The sequence below is a fragment of the Phaethon lepturus genome, unplaced genomic scaffold, assembly GCF_000687285.1.
Source record: "Phaethon lepturus isolate BGI_N335 unplaced genomic scaffold, ASM68728v1 scaffold11194, whole genome shotgun sequence".
Classification (NCBI taxonomy): domain Eukaryota; kingdom Metazoa; phylum Chordata; class Aves; order Phaethontiformes; family Phaethontidae; genus Phaethon; species Phaethon lepturus.
The window spans coordinates 48,006-59,439 of record NW_010534008.1 but is presented as its reverse complement, the minus strand read 5'-3'; the positions used below and the strand labels follow the sequence as shown (position 1 = coordinate 59,439).

Sequence of the window (11,434 nt, the reverse complement as noted above, 5' to 3'; positions counted from 1 at the left end):
TCTCCCCCCCCCCCCCCCCCCGCGCTGGAAGCTAGATGTTTGATGGGAAGCATCTCGGGCTCAGTCACTGTAAGATCTTCTAAAACCTTTAACTGCTAAAATGTTAGTTGTTTAAGAAAAGAATTTTAAGGCTTTGTCATAAATTAGTTTGGGACCTGTTACAACAACCCCATTAAAAACTTCTATTAAATATACAAGAATAAAAATGATTTTTAAAAAAACAAACAATGACATTTAGTTAAGTAAAGCTTTCATTCATTTCCATACTCTATCTGCTTTTCTGTTGAACTCTTTTGCAGAAGGAAGAATCCCCTTCGTTGTCTTAGATGACATTACTGTCAGTGTTAACTGTTTTGGACTGCACGTAGAATTGTTAAAAATAGTCTGCTCGGGTAACCTGGACTTACTGGGGTTTGAGGCCAAATTCACTTTCCTCTAAAAACTTGTTCAATGGAATAGAAAAAAGTTTTCTAGTTTTTTTACATACTTTCTGGCTGCTATGAGATTAGAACCTGCTCCAAAGTATAATAAATTTTTGCCTGTGGTGATTAGTTTAATCCACATTTTTTGTTATGTTTCAGAAATATGGCTGTCTAACTTGAGGATAGACTTGAGGTAGAAGATGACAGGAATAACAAGAGAGGAAAAATTACATGGAGAAGAAAATCATGAGTAGGAGTGATGCCAAGTATTTGATTTTATCGCAATAAAGTAGATGATGATGTTGCGTATTCATCTACTTTCATTTTGGGGATAGAGAAAGCTAGGACTGGGCTGGAGTATAATCCAGAAAATCTAATTATTCTAAGAACTGTGACAAAGAAATGTTTTTCCTCTCCTTTAAGTCTAAACTCGGGTAGGAGATGTTTATGCCACAAGAAGATCATGTAGAGATCAGACAACTGGCCTATGTCAAAACTGTGTAAAGAAATGTAGCAGTAATTAAAGCCAATTCAGTGAAACACTGGAACAGGTTGCCTGGAGAGATGGTAGATGCCCCATCCCTGGCAACATTCCAGGTCACAGGGCTCTGAGCAACCTGATCTAATTGAAGATGTCTCTGCTCATTGCAAGGGGGTTGGACTAGATGACCTTTAAAGGTCCCTTCCAACCCAGACTGTTCCATGATTCTATGAATATGGGCTTCATGACAGTGTCACAATGGAGGAATACTTGAGATATCTTGCCTGGAGTTATGCTTTTGTAGTCAAGTAGTCTGCAAGAACAGACTTCACTGAGGTTGATATAGGTCTAGTGCTATTATAGCATTTTGGACTAAGAAGTAAAGGCTCTGGTAAGATGACATCAAGGTGCTGTAAGGGTGAAATTGAGACATGTAATATGAATGACAAGACACTCCAGGATAGAGAGACATATGTTTTGAACTGTTTATTTGGAGAAGAATTTAAAAAATCAAAATAACGAGTTCAAAAAGATAGGTTAAGCACTCTCGTTCTGTTATCTGTAAGGGGTCATTCAGTAAACCTGTTAAAAATTGATACTCCTTTAAAAAGAGATTTTTAAGCAAAATATAATGTTGTGGATTTTATTTACCATTAGTTGTCTTCAAGGCCAGGAACTTGCCATAGTTAAAAGCTGTCTGAAATATTTGTGCGGATATTAAGAATATCCAGAGCTGAGAACATATATTTAGGAAAGCTATGACCTTCAGTTTAAGCAGCTGAACTCATGTTACTACCAGTGTTTAAAACAAGAGATACTGTCAAGTTGCTGCCTGTTAAACAGATCTACCTGATTGTTTGTTTATATTCACATTGGGCAGTTGGATTATATCCAGGAACTGAAGTTCTTATTCTCCAAACTACATCTTGTGTTTGGAACAATGTCTATTCCAGATACAGAATCATTTTGAGGAACATGACATGTTCTGACTAGTATATTGACCATGTATTTCCGTGTGCAAGTTCTTCACCTGAAATCAGCATCAGTGGTTTTCCCTAGGGCTGGCGGGGTATGCAGGCAGGAAGGAAAAGTCAATCCTGTGCTTTCGTGTTACGTATCAGCCTCTAAATTTTTCAGGTCAGAGGAATCTTTTGTTGTGGCTAGGCTATTTTAGAGTCGGCTTTGTAGAATTTGTTGTGTTTTCTTGCTCTTGGTCAGGGGATACTGAACAGTGTATCTTGCTGATTGTGATCCAATATATCATCTGTGTTTCTGTTTAAACTGGTAATTTTTCCAGATTAGGGGAAAAGGGAATAAGGATTTCGGTAGTTTATATACAATTAAAGTGAGGAGAGAAATATGTTAAGATGGTATGGAAAATGAGTCACTTCAATGGAGTCTACTACTGTGACATCTAGGGTTCTTTTTGTGATAAGGTGGAATTCACAGAAAAGTAAGGAAAGCCTGGGATGTGATGGCCAAAATAGGCTAGTGTGAAGCTTCTGAAAACTCATACTAAGATTTTATTCCTATTTTGAAAATTTTAACTAAAAAAACCCTGCTCAATAGAATGTGTAGCAACCTTAGACCTTGAAGCTATAGTTTCTTAAATATAAAATATTTTGTATTGGTAAAGAGAACTTCAGTGTTCGCTGTCTGAAGCATTTGTGCTGAGTTCATTCAAAGAGCAAGCAAACATTTGGCCAAGAGATTTGACCAAACTCAACTTTTTTTGTATGTACTTCTCATAAAATTGCATAGGTATTGAGCACCTGTTAGTACTCATCTGAGTAGGTAAGATTTGTTTAAAAACAAGTTTGTTTTTCTATTTGAGACCTTTATATTGAGATTGTCATTACTGTGGAATCTGAACATCTTGCCATATTTCTGTACTTTGGTCACTATTAGACATAAACATGCCAGAAACGGATTGCAGAAATGTTCTAGTTAGATTTGAGTTTATGAATTCAAACCAGCCCTGCCGAGGAGGACTTGGGAGTACTGGTGGATGAAAAGCTGGACATGACCCGGCAATGTGCACTCGCAACCCAGAAGGCCAACCACACCCTGGGCCACATCAAAAACAGCGTGACCAGTGGGTCGAGGGAGGTGATTCTGCCCCTTGACTCCGCTCTGGTGAGTCCCCACCTGGAGTCCTGCGTCCAGCTCTGGAGCCCTCAGCACAGGAAAGACATGGACCTGTTGGAGCAGGTCCAGAGGAGGGCCATAAAAATGATCCGAGGGATGGAACACATCTCTTGTGAGGACAGGCTGAGAGAGTTTGGTTTGTTCAGCCTGGAGAAGAGAAGGCTCTGGGGAGTCCTTCTTGCAGCCTTCCAGTACCTCAAGGGGGCCTACAAGAAAGCTGGAGAGGGACTTTTTACAAGGACATGTAGTGATATGACATGGGGTAATGGTTTTAAACTAAAAGAGGGTAGGTTTAGAGTAGATCTAAGGAAGAAATTTTCCCCAACGAGGGTGGTGAACCACTGTCACAAGTTGCCCAGAGAGGTGGCAGCTGCCCCATCCCTGGCAGCCTTCAAGGTCAGGTTGGACGGGGCTCTGAGCAACCTGATCTAGTTGCAGGTGTCCCTGCTTACTGCAGGGGAGTTGGACTACATGGCCTTTAAAGGTCCTTTCCAACCCAAACTGTTCTATGACTCTGTGAGTGGAAAAGCCTGAAATAAGTATCCTTTTAAAAAAAAAAAAAAAACAACCAAATAATTAGAAGTTAAAACACATTAAGAAAAGCAAAGTGTGAATACTTGATTTACAGATAGGTTGTATTCATTCTGTAGCTAAGCTTGCTCACTGAGCAAAGAAGTATCTTGCCATAATTTAAAAAAGATATGGTAACTGGCTAAAGTAAGTACTACAAAACTGATATGAAAATGTTCATAAATACACCTTAGCTGAATTTTTTTTACGTTTATGGATATTTTATGAGCACCTGTGATTATTTTTTTTTGTAGCACACGCAATGAAAATAATTGTGAAGCTTGTTTTTTGGTGAATGGTAGCAATCGTTGTCAATTTTAATATCAGACATTTGGAGCTGTTTTCCATTTTGGACAGGTTGCCGTTGGAGAACTAGATGCTCTTCATCAGTTTCAGTACTGGCAGTTGAAAGCCCTGTATCAAATTGAACCATTACTGCCAGTATCGATGTTTTTGGTTTTTTAGAGATGTTACTTAAAAGTGAAAAAAGTGAAGTACATTTATCAAGTGCTTGTTTATTTATATTCTCCTACTGGTGCAGGAATCACTGGATTGGTGCTTCTTTAGACCATGAGGCTTGTCTGGGGCTCTCTCTTTGTATGTCCCAGAATATCCAGTCTGAGGTCCCTAGAGAGGGGAGGGATAACTTCAACCACTGTCCAGTTCTTTCTTACCACCAGTGGTTCCAGGTTAGAATATAGTCTTTGAATTGTTCTAATATAGTGTAGTCTTTTGTAAATAATTGTCAATAATCTAGAACACATCCTCTGTGCTAGGCCGGAAATGTAGCTTTGAAGAAGGAAATTTTCACCTTTGCTTGCCAGGGACTTAGTCCCCCCCAGCTTTGGCTTTAGACTTTAAAAATTGAGTCAGCAATATGTGTCAGTAACAAACTCAGTGGTTGCATCTACTAAGTTAGTAGCATATTACTGAAAGGTGTATATCTGTAAGTCATTTCTTAAGAGCTCCTAAGAGGTAGGTGAAAATCTTCCTGGTGAAGATGTCGGTGTGTCTCTTCAGATTGAGAGATGTCCAAGGAACCAGCTGCTGAGCACACGCTGTCAGGGAGTGCTCTGGCTGCTTCAAGGTACATGCACCTAAAGGCTTGTTCTCCTGCCTGGTAATCTGAGGAGCAAGAGGTGTGGAAAGGAAAGCAGCCACACCACAGCCACAAAAGGAGAACTCTGCTCCTTGCAATGCTGACGCAAGATGAGTTTTCCTACAGTGTGGTATAACTGATTGTCAGGAGTACCTTTAGTATCATCTAATCCAGAACATATGATGTATTCTGGAGATAAGCAAGCAAATGTTTATGGCCCACTTCACAGCTGAAAAAGCTGGAAACTCATTCTGTTACATTATTCATAAGGCTGCTACTGCATGACACTTTCCTTGGTTATATTTATGTCACGCTTTTTAGTATCCTTGCCCAACACAGTCCTGTGGCCTTGTATCATGTAAAAAGTGCATTATTTGTTCCTAGTTTGGAGCACAGGGTTCTATTGCCTTTTTTTAGGGTTTTAAAACCAATTTTCTAAGTGGTATTGCCCTGAGTAAGAAGCTGTGCTTTCTGCATTATCCATTTTGATGGCTACAAGCAAGTTCTGAGACTTGCTATGCAAAGGACATGCATACAGAGGATTCTAACTGAAGTACTCCAGGGACATTTTTGCTAAATCCTGAATATCTTGTATTGTCTATCAGTGAAAGAATTTAAGCCAGCTAAATTGCCTTGACAGGTGAGTGCTAGAGGCCACAAATCAGAACGGAGGTATTTCATCCCACTAAAGAATTTTAAGTGGTGCATCACAGATGTAGTCTGGCTAGGAAAACTGATCTTGCGTAGGTGAAAGGGAGTTTCTAGCTGCAGCACTGGTGAGCATTGTGGTGCTAATCTGAGTGAAAAATGGCTGACATACGTACCTTTGCCAGAAGTAGTGCCTTCTCACTATTCTGCTCTTAGGCACTTGAATCTATCACCAAAGCAATCTTTTCTTTTCCCTCCATCTTTAATTCTTCCTTTCTAAATAAAAAGATAATTCAGTAGAAAAAATGTATTTAGATTGCATCAAGGGTATGTGTAACAATCTGAATTGATGCTGAATAAGCTGATTAAATTATTTTGTTTCCTAATTTGGAGTGGTTTACTTTGCAAGCAATAACTTATATAGCTAAAGGAAAGAGAAAAACTTACCATGTGCTACTTTGACATCGCACATCTTCCTACTTTCTGTGAAGACTACAGATTTTCTCTTCATTCTTTTTCTCTCTCTCTCTGATTCTTGAACATTGAGGGTTTTTAGAGGAAGCTTAGGATTAGCAACAGCAAATACTGTAGTTAGGGCATTCTCCTTAAAGAAGGGAGAGTGCCTCAGGTGGAGGAGGGCCTTGAGCCACTACCTCAAGGACTCTGTTGAGATGCAATAGCCACCATCTCTTGCTTCCTTCCAGCAGATGCCTGCCTGCAAAAGAGAGTCCTTTGCCAATACTTTCTTTGGCTGCATCAAGGTGGTTTCCTGATCAGAAACACTGATTCAACTTATAGATGATAGAGGAGCAGACCTCTTCTTAAACCCTTCACTTCAGAGCTGCCTGTTTCCATTTTCTGTACAGAGTTGGAAAACTTCTGATGACGTGGTATGATTTATTAGGCTGGGTCAGGTAGCTACTTTAAGTGTTGCAGCCTTTGAGTTAGTGTCTAAATTATTTGAAATGTCTCAGAAATGTCTTAGTACCCAACATGTAAGCATAGTTATCTGCCTTCTGGAGAAGGAATATTGTTAAGTTTTACCAAAAAGCTTTATGATCTGTGCTTATCATTTGCCGCTAGTGACTTTCAGGGGCTATAGTGCCTTCTGGATTCCTGGATTTCCACAAGGAAAGCAAAGAAAAATCATTTAATCCTGGGACAACCCCTCTGGAAGGAGATGACTTAATTGGTTTTGAGGCTTTTTTTTTTTATTTTGTAAATGCCCAAACAGTATTTATTTTTTGTGCATCACTTCAGTAATATAAAAATACTCTGATTTTAAGTAAATAGTTACTATGTACACACATTATAAAAACTTCCTACAAAACATGTACTGCTATGCTTTTATTTTTCTGGTATTTGTACTTCTTTGTCTTCCTGAGATAACTTGCAACAAAGTAAAAGAAACCATCTTTAGGTCACATAATACCTAACGTGTAAAGGAAAAAAAAAGTCAGTGAGGTGACTGGAAAATTCTTGGTTTTGAGGAAATCCTAGGGGTTTTTGCTACATTACTGCATATTGTAAAATGGGTATTGACAGTAATGATAGTATCAAGTCTGGACCCTGTGCACTACAGATGAGCAGAGTTATTTGCCCTAATTGTTATGGGCCTGGTCCAGTGACATGGCTTTAATATTCTTTGTAATTAAGTAATTTAAATCTTACACCACTCATTTAAATATATGTTGTGTTTCTCAACTTGTACACTTTTATAGAGGCATTTTGTCAGTCTAAAAAGACTTTTTGTTGTCATAGAATATGGGATGGGAAAGAAGAGGACAATACTTGCTGTGTCAAGATGCATACAAAATAAGCTACAACTCTTTAAGACTATGAGCAGTAATGGAGGAAAAATATTATGTAAATCTATTCTATCTATGAACCAGGTGGGTGAAGCTTTCGTGATAGCTAGCAAATCATCCAGAACCCAGATCACAGTGGTAATGGTGGATACAAATTAGATGGCTGTTGAGAAAACAAGAATACTTTCCAGTAATTTTTTTTTTTTTAGTGTATTTGCTGTTGACAACTTTTGCTAGCAGAGGAGCCATCTATAGGAGAGAGACTCTGTACATGATTCAAAATGGGGAAGTTGGTGAAAACATCAAAGTTGAGGAAAGTTTGGGAAAATGTGACTTAAGTGAGAGTTTATGGTCCCTAGTAACAAAAAGAGGGAAGAATGCTAAAGTAAAAACAATGGATTTTGTGAAGAAGGCTACAGTAAATACAGAATTGGTAGATAAGATCTCTTTAGTCAAGCCTCAAGGAGAAAACGAATTAAGAAGTAGTGATGCTTTGTCAGAGATAATACTAAAGCACAAACAATGCTAATGCAGAGATTTAGACTTTAATTAAACTGTAAATTCTTCATTGACCTTGGAGACTTTCTCAGTTTGCTGAGGAACAGAATAAAAGATTTGTATGAGAAAGGGACAAAGTTGGGTAGGGAGCAGGGAATGGGGACACCCAGATTAACTGCATTGCATTTTTAAGCAAGAAACATCAAGTTAGTACACACGTGCATACACATCCAAAAATATTCTGTCACACAGTAAAGGAGCCAAAGAAAGCGTTTATCATTTATAAGCTTTTCCTCCAATGACAAGAAAATGATACTGAGGTTCTAAAGATTTTAATCTATTTTTTGTGCAAGGTTTTGCTAAGAAGTCAGCTGTATATTGGTGGCTAGCACAGTACTAATGCCAAAACAGCATTCTGCCATCTGTCTATGCAAATTAGTTATTTCTGAAAATTAAGTAATATTAGGAAATATAAAGAAATGTCACTAACTCTGTGGCAAATTTAAGGAGTACCATAGGTAGATTTCAATTTGAAAGTGTTAAATACATATAATTGGGAGTTAATTTAATATTAAAAATATTTAGATGTTCCCTAATTTCTCAGTGTAAAAACTTGGTTTCTGAGATCTTTTCTTTTAGATTTTATACTTTTGACAATTTGACTGGTAATGTTAAAATAAATACCTGCTTTGGCTGGAAATACCAGAAGTTTATTTTTAAATGACATGCTGCATTCTTCTGACCTGTCTGCAATAAACCCAGAAACCAGCAATTGTTTATGCTTAATTTAGTGTGATAATGTGTATACTATGCCATTTAGAGAATCAAGCTTTATATATTTGATCAAGAATTTGTACAGAATATGATACCATATGTAGGTAACGTAACTAATGTATGATGCTCTATTTTAGGCAAACATAACTGTCTGCTTCTGCAGGAAGAATTATTACTAGCATGAAGTCAACAGCATATTCAAGGATGATTCTTCCTAGTCTAATTTAGCCTGTGCTGGCATAGATACCAAGCTATAATACAAACTTTTTCAGGTAGCTGTCAAATAATTTTGGTTACCAAACAAGTAAGATTTTGTCTTTGCTATAAAACAGGAATTATGTTACAACTAGGGGAGCTGAATAAAAGAGCCAGTAATGGTACCTTCACTTCCAGGTTCTGTTCTCTTCCATGCAACTCTTGGGCAGCACGGTGGTTTCTTCTCTAATATAGACAAGTTGAGGGGGGCATAATATGCCAATTAGAGAAGGCAGTAATATTTTTGAGCACTGAATGTGGATCTCACTGTGGTAGGTCCATGTGAGAATGCCAGAATATGGTATAAAAACAGTAGAAGGTCACTGCCTGCTTTTTTTTTTTCCCCTAACCATTATTTGGAGCATATTTCAGATGCTTTTCTCATCTCAAGGCTCTGAAATAAATTTTCTTTTTTTGTTTTTTTTTTTAGTTCATTTTGTGACAGTTATGTCAGTTGCTTTAGCTGGTTCCCATCATTTGAATCAAAGGATCAAAGTACTTGCATCCTCCGGGACAAGTATAAATAAAAAGAATTGAAATATTCTTAGAAAATATTCTTGTCATACTGGGAATCATTTGCAAACTTAGCTTTTCCAAGAGATGAAACTAAGTGAGAAAAAACTGATGCCAACTCAGCCTTCTGAGTAACTCTGAAATATTGCTTGAGACTTAAGTAAATTATTCTTAGCAAAACAAAATTACTTCAGGGATGTTACACGTATTTATGTGTGACATAGTCCAGCTCTTTCAGGAGATCACAGTATTAAGAATACAACTTCATTAGTATGTTTTAGGAAGCTCAACATCTTAAGCATGATCTGTCTAAAATTCATATGGCTCATAGCCGGGTGAGATGGATGTGCCTTAACTGTGTTGACACCAAGCTGTGATCACTGTAGGAAAAATAACTTGCAACTAATAAAGAAGAGTGGCACTTTCATTAAGTTTCATTTTAACCCAATTTTTTCTTGGAATTAATTTTAACTCCAGGTTTCTGTTTTAGGTGATAGAAATCTCAGCTTTCTCCATACCAACATTTCCTGCTTTTTGTTCTGTTAAATGTTAAGCTCTGTTACACCAATTAAATCTACTGTAAATTAAGTATATGTAAATGTTTAATCTTTCTGTGAGCTTTGAATGGTATACTAGTGGTTTCTCTTTTTCTTTGAATTAGATGGAGAACAGAAGACTCAAGTGATGATTCATGGAATTGAGCCAATGCTGGAAACACCCATACAGTGGCTAAGCGAACATATGAGCTATCCAGATAATTTTCTCCACATTAGTATCATTCCCCGACCTACTGATTGAAACTCAGCTATATTGGTATGAGGATCATTCTCAAGCTGGAACCATAAGGGCATGTCAACTTCTTGCTTCTGTCAGTCGTGACAGAGGCAGCCTGACCAGAAAAAAAAATTAACAAAAACCCAAAACAAAACAAGAAGTCCTCACTGCTGCAAGCCAAACAGGAAGAGAGATCCTATCATCAGATAAGGGCAATTGGGCTGATCTTATTTTGCATCACCACTGCTTTTCTTCACCGCTGTAATTAAATCAGTTGCGATATGAAAGAATTTACAGGACCTCTGCAAGTGTGCTGTTTTCTTGTAAAATATAATGAAGCTGAAACTGTCGGCTGAACAGCAAATGGAAATATGCCACCTGATTGTATTTCTGATTAACAAATAAACAGGGCTATTTCCTAAAGCGGTAGTGTTTCAACTTTGAGAGTGGAAACATTGGTTTAATTTTCTAGAAAGTTAGACACTGAGAGATTCAGTTACCAATAGCTTTTTGTAAAAGATCAAATTACTGTAAACCCATCTTTCCTTAATGAGAAGTTCATGTTTACAGTATGTGTATTGGTATGCAAATGATCTTTTAACTTTGATAACAAGCAGTGAGAGATTTTAAAGTAAACCCGTGAGCATGTTTTGTCATTTAAAAACATGCACAACTTAATAATTTACAAATACTTTTGATTTGTATGCTGTCACTGAATACTCCAGCATGTTCATTATTCAAACCAGTTTTCATAGACTAGCAATGATGTAGGATAATTTGTCTCAGGATTTGTCATGGCATTTCTTTGTGCTCATCTAATTTTTTTTTTCTGTAAGAATATTTTCTTAATTTAGTTTAAAAAGTTAAAAAAAAAAAGTAAACGGATGTTGCAAACGATTGTATCCTGCTGTTTATTCTTATAGACTAGAAAACAGTTGAATTGTAGAATGATGAACAGATGTATTGCTTTTTAATAATTTTGAATTTTGGAGAGCTGAGGCTTTTCCAAGCTAATACTTCCTTACATCTGAGTTTAGTTTTCGACTGTGGTCCCTGAGCAATTGGTCTGAAATTTGGAAGCTTCTAATCTCATTGCACAGATTTTTTCCTTAGTTTAGCAGATGTATTTTTAGGTTATTGGATTGCTTTGGTTTCTAAATGTTTGTTACCATTGCAGCTGCTACTAGGACTCTCCCATTTTTGTGTGTTACGCTGAATTCATCCAACTGTGTGCTCTATTCCTTTGTCTGCAGTTTGTGGCTGGCTGTGGCACAAGACAATGTTCATAGTAGACATATTATCAAATATGTCAAATATTATCAAATATAAAGAAAGCATGACATTTTTCTTTCAAAAATAGTAGCTGTTGAAGTTCCTACTCAAAGTCTTGGCTTGCAAATGTCCCAGTAACTCACTGTGCTGTTCCCACTCATTTCCATGCTCC

The 11,434-nt window shown here is 37.3% G+C and overlaps 1 protein-coding gene across 1 annotated transcript in view; it reads left to right on the top strand.

Annotated features, from left to right (window-relative positions):
- LOC104619493 (autophagy protein 5-like) overlaps positions 1-10,884 on the top strand; it is a gene marked incomplete at its 5' end in the record, with an annotated part of 26,798 nt that extends 15,914 nt beyond the window's left edge. Inside the window, one exon of the mRNA XM_010285385.1 lies at positions 9,878-10,884. Coding sequence (XP_010283687.1) covers positions 9,878-10,014 — 137 coding nt within the window. The remainder of the gene's footprint in view (positions 1-9,877) is intronic.
- Between the last annotated feature and the right edge of the window lie 550 nt (positions 10,885-11,434).